Genomic DNA, 23007 nt, shown 5'->3' on the forward strand with positions numbered 1-23007 from the left:
GACATTTTACTCAACTTGGAAAACATTTCTTGAGTCAACTTGGACAGTGGTTAAATGTTTAATCCTCCCAGGTATTAATTGATCACAGACTGTGCCAAGTCAAAAAAATAATACAAAACAAGGTTTTAATGTCCTTCAATTAGAAAGGGTTGCAGGAATACAACCTACTTTTATGAAAACTTTGTAATGCTCCGTAACAACTTTTAATTCTCAACACCAAAAAATTTGAATCCCAGCTCTGACTGCCTATTTTCCTTGGAAGAACTTGCTGTCTTTTTCTGCCTTTCATATGATTGCCTAAGAAAGAACTATTTCCACATAAAGTACGTGAAATCCTCATGAGTCATTCAGGTGATTTTTTTCTGAGAGGTGATGATGGCTCTGGCCCAGAATTACTAAGAAAAGGCTCTAAGAAACAAACAGATGGGCTCCCCACCCTCCATAAACTTTCTTCCTCTATTTAGGAACATCTTTCTGTTCCTAAAAATGCCCTCCACTACGTGATAAAAACTGGAGGCTGAGGGATTCACCTGGGCTCTCTGGAACTGTGTTGAAAGTCACAACTAAGCCTGTCAAGTTAACTGTGGCCTTAAAATGAATACTTGGGATCCAGAGAGCTCCTAGGAAGTAAGAAGATAAAGACCTTTATAAATGACAGAACTGCACTTGAGGTCAGGAGTTCAAGACCAGCCTGGCCAACATGGTGAAACTCCCGTCTCTACTAAAAATACAAAAATTAGCAAGGCGTGGTGGCGGGTGCCTGTAATCCCAGCTACTTGGGAGGCTGAGGCAGAGGAATCACCTGAACCTGGGACGTAGAGGTTGTAGTGAGCCCAGGTCGTGCCACCACACTCTAGCCTGGGCGATATAGCGAGACTCAGTCTCTAAATAAATAAATAAATAAATAACACATCTGGCCAGGTGTTGTGGCTCATGCCTGTAATCCCAGCACTTGGGAGGCTGACGTGGGTGGATCACTTGAGGTCAGGAGTTCAAGACCAGCCTGGGCAACATGGCAAAACCCTGTCTCTACTAGAAATACAAAAGTTATCTGGGCGCAGTGACGGGCCCCTGTAATCCCAGCTACTTGCGAGGCTGAGACAGGAGAATCACTTGAACCTGGGAGGTGGAACCTGGGAGGTGAGCCAAGATAGAGCCACTGCACTCCAACCTGGGTGACAGAGTGAGACTCTGTCTCAAAAATAAATAAATAAATAAATAAATAAATAAATAAATAAATAACAGATCTTTCGGTATTTTTCTTCCATTTTCTGAATATTTGAAGCTTGTAAAATGGGAAGTTTGGCACAGCAGTGAAGCCTTTTTTTAGAATCCCTCTTTCTTGAGATTTATTTTATTTTATTTTTTGAGATGGAGTCTCAGTCTGTTGCTCCGACTGGAGTGCAATGGTGCGATCTCAGCTCACTGCAACCTCCATCTCCCGAGTTCAAGCAATTCTCCTGCCTCAGCCTCCCGACTAGCTGGGATTACAGCCATGTGACACATGTCCAGCTAATTTTTGTATTTTCCGTAGAGATGGGAGTTTCACCACGTTGGCCAGGCTGGTCTCGAACTCCTGACCTCAAGTACTGGGATGAGCCACCATGCCCAGCCTCTTTCTTGAGATTTAAAGGAGCACAACTTTATAAACACCTAGAAAGCTAGGATATCTCTGTTGTCAAAACAAACATCCCTCACCCTTACCCTAATTTTCTAGTATGTATGGAATGTTTTCTGTTCTTTTAGGAGGAGGCTTGTTTCATGGCTAGAGTCTGGAAATGTTGCATCTTTGTCTTTCTGTATATATGTGGGCAGTCCTGACAGTGGAGGCGGTTACTGCGAATTGGATATGAACGGGGTGCGGTGAAGGGTGGTGACTCCTTATCTGAATAACATCAGTTGTGTTGCTTCTAACCCATTTCTTCTTCTCCTTTGTCATCACCACTGTCATTTTTTTTTCTCTTCTCTGTCTTCTCCTTCCTTTGCCTCTAACCTTCTTCGTTTTTAACAGAAGTTGGAGCAGTCAATAAGAGTCAGAACCTTTAAACAGAAATCTACTCACTTTTCTGTGTGCACAAGGCTGAGCAGAGGTTCTGCCTCTCAAGAGGAACTGAGTGCTGTTGGGCATTCAACACACCGCAGAGACCAGCAATCTTGCACCCTCACCTCACAGCATGGACAGAGGAGACCAAGCTAAGAGAACCAGGTAGGTCACTCCTTGCACCACCAGGCTCTTCCTCCATCCCAGGGGCTCCGATACCCTGCCTTTGTGCGGCTTTTTAGTTTGAAAGAGGCTTCTCGGTCAGGTGCAGTGACTCATGCCTGTAATCCCAGCACTTTGGGAGACTGAGGCAGGTGAAACACCTGAGGTCAGGAGTTCAAGACCAGCCTGGCCAACATGGCAAAATGCCATCTCTACTAAAAATATCAAAAATTCGCCGGGTGTGGTGGCGCACACTCAGGATGGTGGTAATCCCAGCCACTCAGGAGGCTGAGGCAGGAGAATTGCTGGAACCCAGGAGGTGGAGGTTGCAGTGAGACGAGATCGCACCACTGCACTCCAGCCTGGTTGACAGCGAGACTCCATCTCAAAAAAAAAAATAAAATAAAATAAAAAATAATTCGTCTTTTTTGCCTTTATCTTTAAACTAGTAAATATTTACATAAGCGCCCAAGTAAACAGCAGGGAGTTTTTCTCCAGAAATTATCTACCCCCTGCCCCGCCAAAAAAGTTTTCATTTGTGCCTAGGTTCATCTAAAATCTCTCATTTTATGGGTGTTCTCAATTATCTTGTTATGAAGAACAAAGTACCCGTTACAGAACACAAGTTAACCTGAAAAGGTATCAGTTGGTGTTAGTTTTCGATGTTTGTAGAGATCAACTGAAACCACAAGAGAGGGGTATAACAGATTTCATCATTATACTAGGGTTTAGAACCTCACATTTGGGAATATTATATATCTTTGTAAGGAATTTAATGGTCAATTTGGAAACTTTATAGAAATCATTTAAATTGTGGCGAGCGCAAATGTGTACAGATAGGATGACTTTTTCAAAAAGAACTTTTCCTAATATCACCTGATTGGGTACTTGGATCTTGGAATAAAATTCCAGTGACATTATAAGTAGATTGGTTTGTTTGTTTGTTTTGAGATGGAGTCTCACTCTGTCACCCAGGCTGGAGAGCAGTGGTGCGATCTCGGCTCTCTGTAACCCCCGCCTCCTGGGTTCAAGTAATTCTCCTGCCCCAACCTCCCGAGTACCCAGGATTACAGTTGCCCACCACCACACCCAGCTAATTTTTGTATTATTATAGAGACAGGGTTTTGCCATGTTGGCCAGGCTGCTCTCGAACTCATGACCTCTAGTGATCTGCCTCCCTTGGTTTCCCAAAGTGCCAGGCTTACAGGCATGAGCCACTGAGCCCAGCCTATAAGTAAATGTATAAAGCACTGTTTATCAAACATTCAGAAGGAAGTCAAAATTATATGCTCTATAAAACTGACATATAATTTGAAAAGTGACTCTGGAGATCATGAAGATACCAAGATCGAAGCTGTCCATGAACGGTTTGGATAAAAGTATTCACCAAATTGTGAAAAAGACAATTTCTAAATTAACATTTATGTCACTTCAAGTGTGCATATAAAATGCACTTACTGAATGTTATATATAGGTATGTGACAATTTCACCTACATCCCTAAAAGTTTATTTAATTTAAAAATTAAAGACAAGGGCGGGGCGTGGTGGCTCATGTTTGTAATCCCAGCACTTTTGGAGGTTGAGGCGGGCGAATCACCTGAGGTTGGGAGGTCGAGACCAGCCTGACCAACATGGAGAAACGCCGTCTCTACTAAAACATAAAAAAATTAGCTGGGCTTGGTGGCACTTGCCTGTAATCCCAGCTACTTGGGAGGCTGAGGCAGGAGAATCACTTGAACCTGGAAGGTGGAGGTTGCTGTGAACCAACATCGTGCCACTGCACTCCAGCCTGGGCAACAAAGTGAGACTAGGTCTTAAAAAAAAAAAAAAATTAGAGGCAAGATGTTACTCTGTCACTGAGGCTGGAATTCAGTGGTGCAGTCATAGCTCTCTGCACCATCAAAATCCTAGGCTCCAGAGATCCTCCTGCCTCTGCCTCCCAAGTAGCTGGGATCATAGCTGTGTACTGCAATGCCAACCTAACTTTCAATTTTTTTTGAAGACATGAGGTCTCACTGTCTTGTCCAGACTAGCTTTAAACTCCGGGTTGCAAGTGATCCTCCTGCCTTGGCCTCCCAAATTGCTAGGATTACAGGCATGAGCTACCATGCCCAGTCCTAAAAGTCTATGTATTCAAATTGTCAACACAGACTGTAAAAACCTTTTTTGCCCTTTCTTATTGGAAAAATTTGCAATCACTTTATATTTGAACACATTTTCTTATAATTAATAAAGATTTTCATTAAAACACAGGTAATTCAGTATGGGGAACTTAATTGATATACATAATGTTACATATATTTGAATTTTCTCCCTAGGAATGAAAAGGTTTTCAACTGCTTATACAAAAACCCTGAGGCAACTTTTAAGCTGATTTGCTTTCCCTGGGTAGCAGGTGGCTCAGTTCATTTTGCCAAATGGGGACAAGATACTCATGATTCACTGGAAGGTATGTTCATTTTTAACATCATTTAAACAATTTATAAGGGCAGATGACATAAATGTATTAGAATTTGAAGTTTGGTCAAGACTTTCCTTCCTGGTAGATAGTTAATAATAAACTTTCAAGATTACGCTTCCATAGGGTAACTTTTATATTTCTAAAGTAAGTTGCCTTTACTTTGTTCTTATCATTAGTGGCAGAAGGACCTTTTAGGAGATGATATTCTAATACTGCATTTGTCTTTGGTATAATTATTGATATGGTTGAACTGAATCTACCATCTTGCAATTGTTTCCAATTTTTCCCATGATGTGTTCTATTTTCCCTTTTTCTGCTTTGCTTTTGAATATAATCTAAAAAGACTGCTATAAATCCAGGTGCAGTGGCTCATGCCTGTAATACCAGCACTTTGGGAGGCTGAAGCAGGCGGATTGCTTGAGGCCAGGAGTTCAAGACCAGTCTGGGCAACACAGTGAGACCCTGTCTCTAAAATAATAATTATTTATTTATTTATTGTTTTTGAGTCAGAGTCTTGCTCTGTCACCCAGGCTGGAGTGCAGTGGCGCAATCTCGGCTCACTGCAACCTCCACCTCTCGGGTTCAAGCGATGCTTGTGCGTCAGCCTCCCAAGTAGCTGCACTTACAGGCACGCACCACCACGCCCAGCTAATTTTTGTATTTTTAGTAGAGATGGGGTTTCACCATGTTGGCCAGGCTGGTCTCAAACTCCTGACCTCAGGTGATCCACCCGCCTTGGCCTCCCAAAGTGCTGGGGTAACAGGTGTGAGCCACTGCAGCTGGCCTCTATAATAATAATTTTTTTAAGTTAAAAATAAAAGTATTAAAAATTGTTATGCATGTGTCTATTGCCTTATTAGCCATAGTTCTTTGTTTTCTTGTTTTAGTGGATGCTGTTCGATTTACTATATGCACCTTTTTTTTTTAATGTTATGTGCAATTGTAGTTTTTCTGTGGCTGATTTCAAGATGGTTTATTACTTTTTTTATTTTTGAGACAGAGTCTTGCTCTGTCTCACAGGCAGGAGTGCAGTGGCATGATCTTGGCTCACTGCAACCTCTGCCTCCCAGGTTCAAGCAATAATCCTTCCTCAGCCTCCCAAGTATCTGGGATTATGGGCACATGTCACCACGCCTTGCTAATATTTGTATTTTTAGTAGAGATAGGGTTTCACAGTCTCTACTAAATTCACATTGTTAACAATCAGAATTCTTAACAATTATGACTGGTTAAAGTATATAGCATAAAAAGTTAACAAGTATGTAGACATCTTAAGGTCTGGAGAACCATGACTGATTTAATTCATCTCTGTGCTTCATCTGATCGGGATCAGCCATCTAATTTGATGGCTCCAAGACTTGCAGCTGAGAGTTCAGCTTTAATTCAGAGGCTTGTTTTTATTACACATCTGTTCAACCTGTGGACATCTTGGGCAATTTTGGAAAATTTTTCTTTCACATTTTCCCTCTTCTGATAGTATTCTTAGAGACACACTTACTATCTGTATGAAATCAATGAACTTACTGTATTTTCTTTTTTCTTCCTTCTCCTCTCTAAAAACGGTTGTATTATTTCTACTCTGTCAGAGCATATAACATCATCCCTAATTTTTTTTTTAGTCTTAGAAACACAAAAAAGTCTTCAAAGCTCACCACCAGTCCTTTTGCCAAACTTTCCCTAATCATGTATTGACTGGATGAAGTTTGTCTTCTAGTACAAGGATAGTGAGCTTTTTCTGTAAAGGGCCTAATAGTAAATATTTGCACATTTATGGGACATATAGTCCTTGCTGCAACTTTGTCATTGTCTCACAAAAGCAAGCACAGACAATGCATACAAAATGAGCACAGCTGTGTCCCAGTAAAACTTTATTTACCAGAATATGTGGCTGCAGGCTGGGCATGGTGGCTCACGCCTGTAATCCTGGCACTTTGGGAGGTTGAGGCGGGCAGATTATTTGAGGTCAGGAGTTCAAGACTAGCTTGACCAACATGGTGAACCCTGTCTCTACTAAAAATACAAAAAGTTAGCTGGGTGTAGTAGTGCACGCCTATAATCCCAGCTACTCAGGAGGCTGAGGCAGGAGAATCGCTTGAACCCGGGAGGCGGAGGTTGCTGCGAGCTGAGATCACGCCACTGCACTCCAGCCTAAGCAACAAAGTGAGACTCTGCCTAAAATAAACAAATAAATAAAACCAATGTGGCTGCTGGCTTTGACCCATGGGCTATAGTTGATTGCTGTATCAGTAGATTCTTCAGGCAGACTCATGATTCCAATAGATGCTAAGTTCCTGCATCTGTAAGACTGCTTTGATACTGGAAATAAATTCTTTCTTTTAAAAAAAAATTTTTTTTGTAGAGACAGGGTCCTGCTTTGTTGCCCAGGCTGGTCTTGAACTCCTAGCCTCAAACAATCCCCCTACCTTGGCCTCCCAAAGTGCTGGGATTACAGGTGTAAACTACCATATCTGGCCAGGAGATAAATTCGTGATGTGTATACTTTTTTGAGTTTCTTTAACAATTTGTTTGACTTTTATCTTGTTTCAGATTTTGTTATCAAAGAGTGTGATACCATCCCAATTTGCTTCTTTTATAAATGACTTGGTAATTTGTTTGGAGGGCTGCTTTTTTTCTTCCTTTTATCGTGACAGAGCCTCGTTCTGTCACCCAGGCTAGAGTACAGTGGCGTGATCTCGGCTCACTACAGCCTCTGCCTCCCAGGTTCAGGTGATCCTCCTGCCTCAGCCTCCTGAGTACCTGGGAATACAGACATGCACCACCATGCCTGGCTAATTTTTGTATTTTTAGTAGAGACGGGGTTTCACCATGTTGGCCAGCCTGGTCTCGAACTCCTGACCTCAAGTGATCCGCCTGCCTCAGCCTTCCAAAGTGCTGGGATTACAGGTGTAAGCCACCGTGTCCGGCCACAGATCCTCCAATTCTAACATTTTAATGCAACTACTATGGGTCAAGTTTCTCAAGCATACGATAGGCTTTTTTAATATGTAGTTTTCTTTCTTATTCTATTTCAGGGAATGTTACGGTAGGTAGTTAAGACATAAACAAGGCAGGAGAGGCCCCTCCACCCCCAGCCAGGAATGTCAAGTGATATCGAGGTGATGGTCAGGCAGTTGTTAAACTGCCTCTCTAAAATAATAATTAGTCACCACCAGTTCTAGGGAAAGGCAGTCCCCCAATAGCTACAACACACTGAAAGTTGGCAATCGGCAGATTCCTGATAAGATTTCAGAAGCTGGTCAAGTGGATTCACACATGTGCGCTAAGAGGCAAAATGGTGGCGTTTAACTGGTCCTTCTTCCAGAAAAACTAGTGAGGGAAAAATGCTTTAAGTGAGCGTGCATACAACTCCAGTAAACACACTGGGCACGTGGCCGCTCCCAAGTTCTGGCAGGCCACTGCACATGCAGACAGCCCACCCCAAAGGAAGAATCAGAGTAGAAGGGATGAACCCTCTGAAGCATGCCAATGTATAAACCCCAAGTCAAAGGTCAAACAGGGCACTTGATCTCTCAAGTCATCCACTTGGCCCTCTTCCAAGTGTACTTCACACTTCACTTCCTTTTTTGTTTCTGTTCTAAGCTTTTTTTTTTTTTCTTGACACAGGGTCTTGCTCTGTTGCCCAGGCTAGAGTGCGGTGGTGCAGTCGCAGCTTACTGCAGCCTCAACCTCCCAGGCTCAAGCGATCCTCCCACCCTAGCCTTCCAAGTAGCTGGGAACACAAGCAAAAGCTACCACGCTTGGCTAATTTCTTTTCTTGTATTTTTGTTGTTGTTGTTTTTGTAGAGATGGGCTTTTGCCACCTTGTCTAGGCTGGCATCTTACTCGCTCAAGGATTCACCCGCCTCAACCTCCCAAAGTGCTGGGATTATAGGCGTGAGCCACTGTGCTCAATCCTCTTAAGCTTTTTTTTTTTTTTCTTTTTTTGAGATGGAGTCTTGTTCTGTCACCCCGGCTGAAGTGCGGTGACGCAATCTCGGCTCACTGCAACCTCTGTCTCCTGGGTTCCAGCAATTCTCCTGCCTCAGCCTCCCGGGTAACTGGGATTTTACAGGAGCCTGCCACCACACCTAGTTAATTTTTGTATTTTTAGTAGAGATAGGATTTCACCATGTTGGCCAGGCTGGTCTCAAATTCCTGACCTCAAGTGATCCACCCACCTCGGCCTCCCAAAGTTCTGGGATTACAGGCATGAGCCACTGTGCCTGGCCTTTTTAAGATTTTTAATAAACTTTCACTCCTGCCATAAAACTTGCCTCAGTCTCTCACTCTGCCTTATGCCCCTCAGTCAAATTCTTCCTTCTACTCTACTTCCTTCTACAAGCATCGAGGTTGTTGCAGAGCCACTACGGATTCGTGGCTGCCAACAGGAAGTTTGCATGAATTAAATATTGGTTATTTTCCAGTGTTTTATTTTATTTAGTTTTCCTGAGGCTCTCCATATGTTCCTATGCTGGAACCTTTTCTGCCTTCCATGACTACTACTTTGTTTTGTAATGTTTTCCCTTCCATTACTACTACTTTGTTTTGTAATGTTTTCTCTGTCCCGCTTTTGTTTCCTAGCTCTTTTTCCTGTACTGCATATTCAACTCAATAGAGCACTTTGCATCCGCTGTGTCATGGGCAACTTTTAGTCATTTTTGAAATAATTTTTGTCTTTTTAATCCATTTCTGTCCACTATTCTGTCAGCTATTTGTGCATTTTTGTTTTTTGTTTTTTGTTTTTTTTTTTTGGTCTATTTCTATGAAGAATTTTACATATCTGAGTTACAGTGTTCTTTCGTTTCCACTATTTCTGGTTTAATTTCATCTAAGTTGGAGTGTTGTGCTGTTTGATGCTCTGACATCAAGTCTCAAACAAAATAATGCATTCATTGGAAGAAGAGAGCCCTGTAATTCCTAAAGGCCTTTTTAGAAATTATCGGAAATACTTTTATATGAGGTTTTTAATCAATACCTGATGGTTCAATATAGACAATTAAAGGTCACTCCTTTAAACACGTTTTCAAATAGTTGATCTATAAAAATGTATACCATAAACTTTACCGTGTTCACTGCTCCCCTTATAGAATAAAACAGTACCAATATAATTGAAGTCTCCCTCTCCATTTGTGGCCTCCTCAAACCTTGGCTTAAGCAAGATATAGTTTAATCTCTCATATTTCTAACTTTATTTACTTTTTTTTTTTTTGAGACAGAGTCTCACTCTGTCCCTCAGGCTGGAGTGCAGTGGCACAATCTCTGCTCACTGCAATCTCCACCTCCCGGGTTCAAGCGATTCTCCTGCCTCAACTTCCCAAGTATCTGGGATTATAGGCATGTGCCACTACGCCTAGCTAATTTTTGTATTTTTAGTAGAGACAGGGTTTCACTGTGTTGGCTAGGCTGGTCTTGAACTCCTGACTTCAGGTGATCCACCTGCCTTGGCTTCCCAAAGTACTGGGATTATAGGTGTGAGCCCCTGCACTTGGCCCATATGAATGTTTCATATTGTAAACATTTCTCTGAAACTTGCTTTTCCCTCAATCTATTTTTTAGAATTCCATTCTGTGACTATATCACAATTTATGTATCTATTCAGTTCTCAGGCATTAAGGTCATTTTCATTTTTTTACTATTAGTATAAACAGGGCTTCTATGAGCATCTTACACATGTCTTCTTACATACATGTACGAGAGAGTCTACATCTAGGAATGGAATTTCTGGGTGGTAGAGTATGAATATCTCCAACTACATGAAATATTGTCAAATTGTTCTCCAAAGGAATTATAATAATTTATGCTACGAAAGCAGTATAGGAAAATTCTTATTGCTCTATATTGTTGACAATACCATTGTAATTTTTTGCTCTGTGCATGAAATTATTCTAACTTTACATTAACTAACCCTTGTTACAAGATTAGATTTTTTTTTCACATTTTGATTGCTTGTCTTTTTCTCATTGACATGTAGAAATTTTTTTCTTTCTTTCCTTCCTTCCTTCCTTTCCTTCATTTCCTTCCTCCCTTCCTTTTTCTTTCTTTTCTTTTGACAGGACCTTGCTCTATTGCCCAGGCTGGAGTACAGTAGCATGATCTTGGCTCATTGCAGCCTTAACTTTTCAGCCTCAAGTGATCCTCCTACCTCAGCCTCCTGAGTAGGTGGGACTACAGGCATACACCACTATGCTCGGCTAATTTTCTTTTTTTTTTTTTTTTGAGATGGAGTCTCACTCAGTCGCCCAGGCTAGAGTACAGTGGCATGGTCTCAGCTCACTGCAAGCTCTGCCTCACGGATTCACGCCATTCTCCTGCCTCAGCCTCCCAAGTAGCTGGGACTACAGGTGCCTGCCGCCACCCTGGCTAATTTTTTGCATTTTTAGTAGAGACGGGGTTTCACCGTGTTAGCCAGGATGGTCTCGATCTCCTCACCTCGTGATCCACCCACCTCGGCCTCCCAAAGTGCTGGGATTACAGGCGTGAGCCACTGCGCCGGGCCGCTCGGTTAATCCCCTCCCCTCCCCTCCCCTCCCCTCCCCTCCCCTCCCCTTCCTTTCCTTTCTTTTTGTAGAGACAGCGTCTCACTATGTTGCCAAGACTGGTCTCCATCTCCTGGGCTCAAGTGATCCTCCTGCTTCAGCCTGCCCACGTGCTGGGATTATAGGCATGAGCCACTGTGCCTGGCCAAAATTCTTTGTCTATTCTGGATTCTAATTTTTTTTTAGAAGGTTTTGTGTGTTGAAAATATCTTCTAGTGTGTGCCACCTTTCTTTTTAATGTGGTGTCTTCTGACTCACAGAAGCTTTAAATTTTAATATAATCAAGATTATTACTCTTCTTTTAAACTTTATGCTTTTTACGGCTTGCTTTAAAAGCAAGCCTAACCTAACCCTATACCCTAACTCCAAGTCACAGTTATTTGCCTATCTTTCTTCTATCAATTCTAAAGTATTTTTGTCATATTTGAGCCAGTCTTTTGTATATAGTGTGAGCTAGATATCCAAGTTTACTTATGCCACATGAATAGCCAGTTGGCTTGGCAATGCTTACTGAGAGGTCTATACATTCCCCCACTGGTTTTAAGTGTCAGTTGAATTATAAATTGAGTTTTCACATGTATGTGAGTCTATTTCTGGGCTTTTTTTTTTTTTTTTTGAGATGGGAGTCTCGCTCTGGAGTGCAATGGCGCAATCTCAGCTCGCCGTAGCCTCTGCCTCCTGGGTTCAAGTGATTCTCATCACAGCCTTCTGAGTAACTGTGATAACAGGCATGAACCACGATGCCCGGTTAATTTTCATATTTTTAGTAGAAATGTGGTTTACCATGTTGGTCAGACTAGACTCAAACTCCTGACTTCAGGTGATCCACCTGCCTTGACCTCTCAAAGTGCTGGGATTGTGGGCATGAGCCACCGTGCCTGGCCTGGGTTCTCTATTCTGTCCCATCCGTGTACTTGCCTTATATGATACCAGAAACACAGTGTCTTCATTCCAGCAGCAGGGCAGTCTCAGGGTAATTGGGATGTTTCCTTGATGCCTTCATGGAAAAAAAATGAGTATCTGGAAGTCCATGTGCAGATCTGTTTCTGGATTCTCTATTCCACTGATCTATATGTCTATGTTTACTCCAAAAGTATACTATCTTCATTACTGTGGCCTTATAATAAGCCTTGGATATCAACTAGCATAAGTTCTCCAGCTTTGTTCTTCTTTCTGAATGTTGTTTTGGATATTTTAAGTCCTTTGCATTTCCATACAGCTTTTAAAATCAGATTATCAATTTGCTGAGATTTTGTTTGGGATTGCCGTGAAGTTATAGATCCATTTTGGGAAAATTGACATCATAACAATATTGAGTCCTCTGATCCGTGAGTAAGATCTATTGCTCCAGTTTAAAAAGTATTGTTTTGATTTAGCAATATTTTGTCATTTTTTATTTCTGGCCTGCTTCAGCCTCTTGAGTAGATGGAACTGTAAGAAGGTGCCACCATACTTGGTTAATTTTTTTTTTTTTTTTAAGTTTTTCGTACAGACAGGGTCTCCCTATGTTGCCTAGGCTGGTCTTGGACTCCTGAGCCAAAGCAATCCTCCCACCTTGGCCTCCCAAAGTGCTGGAATTATAGGCATGAGTCAACGTACTTAGCCTTCCAAAATACATCTTTAAATGATCACAGTCTACTTTCAAATTTTATTATACCAGTTCATTTTTAATGAAAGAACCTTATAAAACTGTTATTCCATTCCTCTCTCTTGACCTTTGTGCTACTTTTGTGAAACACTTTCCTACTTATCAATTTTGTGGAGAACAGTCAGTGTCTTTTTTAGTGATTTTAAAGTGAAAAAAAAAATGTTTAGTAAGAACTTCTGAGTGTGTAGGGAAAAACCAAAATGATAAAAAATAATCTTTTATATATATTTACATGATTACCTTTGTTAAAGTAGATTCAGATTTTCATCTGACATTATTTTTATTCTGCCTGAAGAAGTTCCTTTAATATTTATTTTAGTGCAAGTCTGCTGGCATTGAATTCTCGTGGGTTTTATGTGTTTAAAAAGTCTTTAACTTCCACTTTTGAAAGATATTGTCACAGGATATGGAATGGCAGGTTGACAGTTGTTCCCTCCCTTCCTACCCCCTAGTATTGTTCTCTGGCTTGCCCAATTTCCCTCACTCCCTCCATCCTTCCCTCCCTCCCTCTCTCTTGTCTTCCTTCCCTTCCTTCCCTCCCTCCCTCTCTCCTTCCCTTCCTTTCCTCCTTCCCTTCCTTCCCTCCCTCCCTCTCTCCTTCCCTTCCTTTCCTCCTTCCTTCTTTCCCTTCCACATTCCCTTCCTTCCTTTCCTTCCTTCCCTCCTCCCTTCCCTTCCTCCTTCCTTCCCTCCCTTCCCTTCTCTTCCCTTCTTCCTTCCTCCCTTCCTTCCTTCTTTCATCTGTCCACCCATCCATCCATCTCATTCTGTCTCGCAGCTTGAGTGCAGTGGCACAATCATGCCTCACTGTAGCCTCAACCTCCCAGGCTCAAGCAATCCTCCTGCCTCAGCCTCCCAAGTAGCTGGGACTACAGATGTGCACCACCACACACACTCAGCTAATATTTTTTAATGTCTTTTTATAGAGATAAGGTCTCATTTCATTGCCCAGGCTCTCCCAAACTCAAGCACCTTCAGCTTCGGCCTCAACAAAGTGTTGGGATTACAGGCATGAGCCACCACACCTGGCAGGCTTGCATAATTTCTAACAAGAAATGTGCTGTCATGGCCTGGGCACAGTGGTTCATGTCTGTAATCTTACCACTTTGGGAGTCCAGGGCGGGCAGATCACTTGAGGTCAGGAGTTTGAGACCAGCCTGGCCAACATGGTGAAACTCCATCTCTACTAAAAATACAAAAATTACTCAGGTGTGGTGGCATGTGCCTGTATTCCCAGCTACTTGGGAGGCTGAGGCAGGAGAATCACTTGAATCTGGAAGGCAGAGGTTGTAGTGAGCCAAGACCGTGCCACTACACTCTAGCCTGAGCAACAATGTGAGACTCCGTCTCAAATAAATAAATAAGAAATGTTTTGTCATTACCTTTGTATCTATGTCTCTCTTCTGTGGCTGTTTTCTAAGATCATCTTTTTATCAAGTGTTTTTAACAATTTGATGGATAAGCCTTGGTGTGGTTTTCATTGTTTATTCTGCTTGAGTTTCCTTGAACTTCTTGGATCTACAACTTGGTAAGTTTCAAATTTTGAGATATTCAGTCACTATTTTTCTCAAATGTTTTTTCTGTTTCCCTCTTCTCTTCTCTCCTTCTGGGACTCCAATTACACCTATGTTAGATTGATTTATAGGTACCATGGTATACTCATCAGCTGTGCATTTATTTTGTCATGTTCTTTCCATGCTTAATTTTCTTTTTTTTTTTTATTTTGAAGACAGAGTCTCACTCTGTCATCCAGGCTGGAGTGCAGTGGTGTGATCTTGGCTCGCTGCAACCTCGGCCTCCCAGGTTCAAGTGATTCTGCTGCCTCTGCCTCCCAAATAGCTGGGACTACAGGTGCGTGCTACCACGCCCAGCCAATTTTTGTATTTTTAGTAGAGATGGGGTTTCACCCTGTTGGCCAGGTTGATCTTGAACTCCTGACTTCAAATGATCTGCCCACCTCGGCCTGCCAAGGTGCTGGGATTACAGGTGTGAGTCACTATGCCAGGCCAACATGCTTAATTGCAGATAGTTTCTTTTTCTATGTTTAAGTTCACTGATCTTTTCTTCTTCCTGTCTAGTCTGCTGTTAATCCCATCTGGTGTTTTTTGTTTTTTTTTTTTAACAATTTTTCATGTATTTTATATCTCTACAAGTTCCATTTGAGTCTTTTAAAAGTCTTTAGTTTCTGTTCTTATCATGTTCATGTTTTCATTTACATTATTGAGCACATTTGTATTTAATAACTGTTTAAGGTCCTTGTCTGCTGACTCTATCATTTGTTTTTTCTTGTCTATTTCTTATCTTTGATGCTCCCCCTGGACCTGTTATGGGTCATATCTTCCAACTTTTTGGCACGTCTGGTGAGTTTTGATTAGATGTTAGACATTGTGAGTTTTACATTGTTGCATCCTGGATTTTGTTGTATTCCTTTTCAGTATGTTAGATTTTGCTCTAGCAAGCAAGCCAATAAGTTATTTGGGATCAGCTTGATGTTTGATTCTGGAGATGCTCATGTTGTGTATTTATTCATTAGGAGATGACTTGTCATTGTTTCTGTTAGGCATCCTGAAGTGCTACTAGCCCAGGATCACTTCGAGTTATTTTTGCAGCTTCACTTTCTATAAATTTGAAGTTTATTTATGTTACCTGCACTCCAGTCTACCAAGGTAACATAAATAAACTTGAAATTTGCATAAATACAAGGCTTTCATTAAAAAAATGTAAGGGCAGACTTTTTCCTCCATCCAGAGATAAGCAAATCAGAAAGTTCTTCTTTTCTCCTTTGCCATTTGGAAAATAAATACTTTATTTCTAGTCTACCTTTTTCACAGAGGTTCTAGAATTTAAGGTTTCTTGGCTTTGTGTAAAGGACTCAGTTCTAACTCTCAAATTTAATGCTTTCCAGTGCCTTATCTCCTGACCGTCTAGGTCACCCCTGAAACCTGATGTTTTATTTTCCTGATATAGGTAATAGTTGTTGGGGTAAGCATTTCATCAGCACATGATCATCAATGGAATTTTCAGTTTCTTTGATTTTTTTTTTCTTTCTCTTCTAGGTATTCCCTTTATCTTATTGTGAGCAGATGCTTAGTCTGCTATATTTTATGCTCTTGCTTTTATTATCAGCAAATTCTAAAACTTTTACCTCACTGGACTTAACTGTTATCATTCATTTGCTTGAAATTTTTTCCATCAGGTAAATATGAGCCCTTTTTATAACATCACAATATCGAATCGACTGTCTGTACATGTTCACTTGTGATTCTCCATCTCCAGTGCACTCCTTAAGGCTTCCTGGAAGAGAAAGCCGAATTGAAGAACCTTTTGCAAATGACATCTCCCAGTTAGTTGATGAAGTTGTTCGTGCTCTGCAGCCAGTCATCCAGGACAAACCATTTGCATTTTTTGGCCACAGGTATTTGATATTTGTTTTAAAAGACTTCGGGGGAGTTCCTTCTACCCGAAGTTTGTGGTTAATGTTGTTCTTTGTGTTTTATAAGATGCATACCTTTGTACTGGTTAGACAGCATGTTGGGTAATTATGGCCATCACAACTTTTACAATTCACCAGTTTGTATGGTAAGTTTACCTATTTTTTTTTTCCTTTTAGGCAAATAAAGTCAACACTTGTAAAACCAAGACTTTAACAGCAGCTTACATTCTATTTATTTTTGAAATAAGAAATTACGCAAAGAGTATATGTTTCTTAAGCTACGTTGTATAATTTTCAGGTTAAGTCAGAGACCCTGGGGTTCTGGCTATCTCTTATCAGTTGTATGAGCTTGCAAAAATTTCTTAGGATTCTGAGTTAGTTTCTTTTTCTATGAGAGTACAATAACAACAGTTCCCACTTGTGAGGCTTAAATGAATAATGATCTTAAATAAATTGGTATATACTAAGGTCTCAATAAATTTTGGCTATTATCTCACATAAGATTTACAAATATGGTCAAGCAGAAATTGAAAAATAAAAAGTACCCATCATCCTACTACCCAGATAACAATGCTTTAAAATTCTGATGTGGTTCCTTAGTATTTTTCCACAATGGGGTCTGGTTTTATGTATTTACTTAATCTTTTTCACTTAAAAGCAATGTATACTCACAGGATGTGAAAGATATTTTTTGCTATATTTATATTATAGTAATATTACATTAAATATATTAAATTAAATATAGTTATCACATTATTGCTATAAATATCTTTCACATCCTGTAAGTATACATTGCTTTTAAGTGAAAAAAACTTCATGATTTGTTTGATTAACCTCCTTTTGTGGATATGAGTTATTTCTATCTTTTTCTGTTATAAACATTAGTAGAGTGAACATTCTTTTTTTTTTTTTTTTTTTTTTTTTTTTTATGAGACAGAGTCTCACTCTGTCACCCAGGCTGGAGTGCAGTGGTGTGATCTCAGCTCCTTTCAACCTACAACTCATGGGTTCAACAACCATACATGGCTAATTTTTGTATTTTTAATGGAGTTGGGGTTTCACCATGTTGGTCAGGCTGGTCTCAAACTGCTCACCTCAAGTGATCCACTTGCCTTGGCCTGCTAAAGTGCTGGGATTACAGGTGTGACACACCACACCCAGGCCAATGAACATTCTTATAGAAAATTTAGTGTAAATCTCCTATCAGTTTTTAGGATAAATTCTCAGAATTTATGTTAAATAATATGCACACTGTTAAAGTTCTTTTCGAGACAGGGTCTTGCTCTGTCACCCTGGCTGGAGGGCAGTGGTGTGATCATGGCTCACTGCAACCTCTGTCTCCCAGGCTCAAGTGATTCTTTCACCTCAGCCTCCCAAGTAGCTGGGACTAGAGGAGCACGCCACCACGCCCTGCTAATTTCTTGTCATGGATGTTTTACAGAGATGGGGTTTCACAATGTTACCCAGGCTGGTCTCCAACTCCTGGGCCCAAGTGATCCACCCACCTCCACCTCTCAAAATGCTGGGATTACAGACGGGAGACACTGCATCCAGCCTGTAAAAGTTCTTGATATATATTTCCAAATTACCTGCACTTTACACTCCCTGCACAATGAACATGATGCTGAGTTTTCCTGTCTTTCATAAAATATATATATATGAAATTTACAAATAAGCAACCTCTGGCAGTTTTGTCTAACAAATTTACATAATAGCAACAGCAGTTCACAAACATTTTCAGCCCTAGTACCCCCTTATACTTTTAAGATACAATGAGGAACTCAAAGAGCTTTTGTTTTTATGTGATATATCTGGCGATATTTATCATATTGGAAGGAAAAACTAAGAAATTTTAAAGACATTTATTAACTTATCTAAAAATAACATTAACAAACCTATTATATATTGACATAAATAATACATTTTTTTATGAAAAAGACTATATTTTCCAAAAAAAAATGTGAGAAGGTGAGAAGAGTGGCATCATTTTATACTTTTGCAAATCTGTTTAATGTCTGACATAATAGAAGGCAGATGGATTCTCATTTCTGTCTCTGCATTCAAACTGTTGCTATACCACATATAGTTTCTGGAAAACTCCACTGTGTATGCATTAGAGAAAAAAAGGCAAATAACATTTTAGTATTTATCCTGAAAATAGCTTTGACCTCATAGACCATCCATTAGGATCTCAGAAATTTCCAGGGGTCCCTAAACCATATTTTGAGAACTGCAGATATACACTATCAAAGGCATAGTGACACACATCTTTAAGGAAGAAAAGGAAATCAAAATTAATTTGAAGACACTGTGAAACTCAGTACTAAATCTTAGAGTGAATTATCTAGGCTGTCTTTGAAACACTTTTTATGCTGATATAAATCACTGAAAAGATAGACTTCTTAATCAACTCACACTTTTCTTTCAACTGTTACATGATCACTGTTGTGTTTATGATACTGTTCCTATTGACTTTCAGTGGATCATCATGAGTTTTGGTTAACAGTTCTTGTCATGTTTTTCTTTCCTGAATTTAGTATGGGATCCTACATTGCTTTTAGGACTGCACTACACTTAAAAGAAAACAATAAACCAGAACCATTGCATTTATTTTTGTCAAGCGCAACTCCTATACATGTAAGTAATTTAGATTTTTCCTAGGAAGGGCAGTGGAGAGCAGGGAAATAGGGATAAAAATGAAGCCATTATTTCCCTGTCTGGTGAACTCTGGTCCAGTATGATGATGATGCTAGGGATACTATTAGGTTGGTGCAAAAGCAATTGAGGTTTTTGCCACTACTTTCTTTTTCTTTTTTGAGATGGAGTCTCACTCTGCTGTCCATGCTAGGGTGCAGTGGCACGATCTTGGCTCACTGCAACCTCTGCCTCCTGGGTTCAAACGATTCTCCTGTATCAGCCTCCCGAGCAGCTGGGACTACAGGCGTGCGCCACCACAACTGGCTAATTTTGTATTTTTAGTAGAGATGGAGTTTCACCATGTTGGCCAGGCTGGTCATGAACTCCTGACCTCGGGTGATCCCCCTGCCTCAGCCTCCCAAAGTGCTGGGATTACAGGTGTGAGCCACCACGCCCATCCTGCCATTATTTCAATGGCAAAAATGACAATTGATTTTGCACCAACCTAATACTTGCTGTTGAAAAGTCCCTTAAATCTCTTTCAATATCATTGTCTCTCTGTTTCCCTGAAATGCACTTCAACTGTTCCCTACTGGTACTATTCCTGGCATCTCTGAGCTAATGCTGACCATAGTGCCTTTTCCTTCATTCTGGGTCAGCTGGGAATGTAACCAACTTTGAGCAAAGTAACTGCATCAGAACCAGGAAAGACTCGTTGAAATTTTAAAAGGGGACAGTGATATCAAGTTCTACCATGGCTTTTTAAACCCGGTGCTGTTGCTCCTGCTGCTCTTCCTCCTACCTCTTTGGTCTTCCCCACTTCATCTGGAGAAAGATCCTGCCTGTCCCAGGATTCTAAATCTACAAAGCCATTTTGGTGGATTATGATGCTGCAGTTATTACTGACGAGCCTTCTTCTCCCTGCTTTCAAAACGACATAGTTCTTTCCTGAAGCCTATAGATAAAGCAGTCTCCTTCCCAGCCTTGGTTTAATGACTTTTCCCTTAGATCAACAGTTTTCAGTTTATGAGCCAAGTGTGTTATATGAAATATCAGGCCTGTGTTGTTGTTCATGTTTCAAGTCAAAGGCCTGGCCTCGCATTCCCAAAGAAGATGAATTGTCAGAAGAACAAATGCATCATTACCTTACGGAATTTGGAGGCACCCCCAAGGATTTTGTTGAAGAAAAGGAACTTGTGCAACAATATAAACCCATGATAATGGCAGATCTGAATGTTGTTAGTAGTTGCACGTAAGTAATAGAGACAAGCTTTTTTTTTTTTTTTTTTTTTTTGGTACAATTATTTGTAGAAAAACATAGATTCGCAGTACTCTGAGGTTACTTATGTGGGAAGACAAAATTCTAAGAGTTTGGTTTCATTTCCTTTGGGGCCACCTATGGTATGTATACTGGTTTAGAATGGATCCTAGGCACAGAAATTGCATCTATGAAAGATGTCCAGCATGGCCAGGCACAGTGACTCATGCCTGTAATTCCAGCACTTTGGGAGACCAAGACTGGTGGATCAATTAAGGCCAGGAGTTCGAGACAAGGCTGGTCAACATGGCAAAAACCCATCTCTACCAAAAATACAAAAATTTTCCAGACATGGTGGTGCACACCTGTAATCCCAGCTACTTGGGAGGCTGAGGCAGGAGAATCACTTGAAGCCAAGAGGCAGAGTTTGCAGGTTTGCAGTGAGCCAACATCATACCACTGCCCTCCAGCCTGGGCAACACAGTGAGACTCCATCTCAAAAAAAAAAAAATGTCTAGCATGTATTTTTCTTTAAAAAATTTATGATTAGACATGCATATTTTATCACATAATAACATAGTAAATATTTTTGAATAAATTAATGCCAAAGCATTTTCATCTTCTTAGAAGGGACAGCAGAAACAGATTGTTACTTATTTTAAGTGTGGAGGCAAACCAGTGGGGAGAAATATTCTGGGTTTGCTTTTTTTTAAATTTTGTTCCAGAACTCATTAAGTTCTGTGAATATCTCTCCATTCCCTTGTCTCATGGGATGTCTATATAGATACTTGATTCTTCAGATAGAACTGAAGTCTTGATACTCTGTAAATCCTTCCCCAGTAATCTTTATTATTTTATTTTATTTATTTATTTATTTATTTATTTATTTTTGAGATGGAGCCTCACTCTGTCACCCAGGGTGGAGTGCAGTGGTGTGATCTTGGCTCACTGCAACCTCCGTCTCCCAGGTTCAACAGATTCTCCTGCCTCAGCCTCCTGAGTAGCTGGAATTACAGGCACTTGCCACCACACCCAGCTAATTTTGTATTTTCAGTAGAGATGGGTTTTCACCATGTTGGCCAAGCTGGTCTCAAACTCCTGACCTGAGGTGATCCACCCACCTCAGCCTCCTAAAGTGTTGGGATTACAGGCGTGAGCCACTGCGCTTGGCCAGAAATAAGTTTTTCAGATCTACTGTACAGCACAGTGACTACACATGTATATTTCAAAATTGCTAAGAAAGTAGATTTTACATGTGCACAATATTTTAAAAGTTTAAGTATATGTGGTGATGGATATGTTAATTTGCTTGACTTAATCATTCCATAATGTATACTTATATCAGAATATCACATTGTACCTCACCAATTTATACAATTGTTATTTGCGAATTTAAAACAAAACTGAAAAAAACTGAGAAGTAATCCAAATCACTATGGACATTCAATGCAATCATGGATGCAAAAGCTGGCTTTAAATAAACCTTGCACAATGGTGAAACATACCATCTTTAGAGTCCACTTACCAGACTGAGACCCTGTATCTTACTCACTGCAAGATTCTGAGCAAGTTTCTTTAATGGTTTGTTTCTCATCCATCAAAGAAGGGGTAAGAATAGCAACTCTTCAAGGTGGTGTGTGCAGGTATGCAGGTATAAGTCTAGGCCACATAAAGGAATTTGGTTGTCCTAAGAGTGAAAAGAAGTCACTAAAAAGATCAAACAAGGTACACCATGATCAAACTGGACTTTTATCCTCTGGATAGAGTATGGGTAATGGATCGGAGGAGGACCAAGTGTATGTGATAGGCCCAACTGTGTGGGTCTTGCAATCATCCCGGCAAGGATTTGCTCCTGCCCAGAATGAGAATTAACTGCTTAGTAGAGGGGAGGGTCTGGCACACAACAAACCACAAGCTATTTTGAAAAAACAAACACAACCAAAAAAACCTCACAACCAATGAGTATTTTCACTCCAAAGAAAGCTCCCAAACACCAAAAATAAAACATTAACATAAATCATTCACGGGGACATTCCACTCATAGAATGTAGAAAATGTTGACATTCTCACCATTTCTCCAGTGAGTCAAATTGCAGTAATTACTCACAACTTTTCACTTCCTCTCTCCAAATTTCAAAAACTCTTCCAAATCCTGCCCTCCTGCTCCTTCTCCTTTTCAATCTGATCTCTCCCTGTCCTTGTTATGTCCCAGCTTTTTCCAATATAAATGAAATCAGGCCTACAGAGTGTTTCCAGTTCTCTTTCCCCATCATTACCACCAAAGCTCAGAGCTAGTGGCCGAAATGGAAATTGTCAGCCAAGAAGTGTCAGAAGCTGTGACTATTTCAACTCATAGCTGTCCTCCTCTCTTGCTTGACTACTGTTATTGTTCCTTCTCTGGAATCCTGGTGCCACATATACTAGGGTGTTTCATAACTGATATTGTCCCAAATCTCTTGCAAGTTCTGTTTTGTCTCCTTTTTTAAAAAGTTTCCTTTGTGTTTCAGTGTGAAGAATTTCCTCTGCCTGTCTTCAAGGTCACTGACTTTCTTCAGCTGTATCAAGTCTACTGATGAGCCTGTCAAAGGACTTCTTCATTTCTGTTATTTCTACAAATTCCATTTGACCCTCTTCTGGTTTTCACCTTTCTAATGAAATTCCCCATGTGTTCATGAATGTTACCCACCTTTTCCACTAAATCTGTTGACAAATTAATCATATGTATTTTAAACTCCCTGAGAGTTCCAACATCTGGGTCTTATCTGCGTCTGATTCTTTTGACTGCTTTGCCTCTTAACAATGGGTTATTTCTTGCTTTCTTGTGTGTCTG

At 40.5% G+C, this 23007-nt stretch overlaps 4 protein-coding genes across 4 annotated transcripts in view; 2 read left to right on the plus strand and 2 right to left on the minus strand.

Moving 5' to 3' along the window:
- Positions 1-22982, plus strand: part of OLAH (oleoyl-ACP hydrolase) — a 79096-nt gene extending 56114 nt beyond the window's left edge. The window contains exon 7 of the mRNA XM_050803309.1: positions 22685-22982. Within this exon, the coding sequence (XP_050659266.1) occupies positions 22685-22829 (145 nt within the window). The 3' untranslated portion in view covers positions 22830-22982. The remainder of the gene's footprint in view (positions 1-22684) is intronic.
- LOC126962402 (acyl-CoA-binding domain-containing protein 7) overlaps positions 1-23007 on the minus strand; it is a 79484-nt gene that overhangs the window by 34200 nt on the left and 22277 nt on the right. The gene's annotated exons all lie outside the window — the stretch shown is intronic.
- Positions 1-23007, minus strand: part of LOC126962401 (acyl-CoA-binding domain-containing protein 7-like) — a 68511-nt gene that overhangs the window by 34200 nt on the left and 11304 nt on the right. The window lies entirely within an intron of this gene.
- On the plus strand, positions 1923-20175 carry LOC126962958 (S-acyl fatty acid synthase thioesterase, medium chain-like). Its single transcript, XM_050804720.1, has 5 exons — positions 1923-2206; positions 4523-4653; positions 16126-16264; positions 18820-18919; positions 20002-20175. The coding sequence occupies exons 1-5, from the start codon at positions 2175-2177 to the stop codon at positions 20173-20175; spliced, it is 576 nt and encodes a 191-aa protein (XP_050660677.1). The 5' UTR covers positions 1923-2174.

The sequence above is a fragment of the Macaca thibetana genome, chromosome 9 (genome assembly GCF_024542745.1).
Source record: "Macaca thibetana thibetana isolate TM-01 chromosome 9, ASM2454274v1, whole genome shotgun sequence".
NCBI lineage: Eukaryota > Metazoa > Chordata > Mammalia > Primates > Cercopithecidae > Macaca > Macaca thibetana.

Bases quoted from the DNA above. Each gene is read 5' to 3' on its own strand.
- LOC126962958 (XM_050804720.1), top strand. From the start codon at position 2,175: ATGGACAGAGGAGACCAAGCTAAGAGAACCAG. The intron at 2,207-4,522 runs GTAGGTCACTCC...TTTTCTCCCTAG, and splicing joins GACCAAGCTAAGAGAACCAG to GAATGAAAAGGTTTTCAACT. The intron at 16,265-18,819 runs GTATTTGATATT...TCCTGAATTTAG, and splicing joins TTTGCATTTTTTGGCCACAG to TATGGGATCCTACATTGCTT.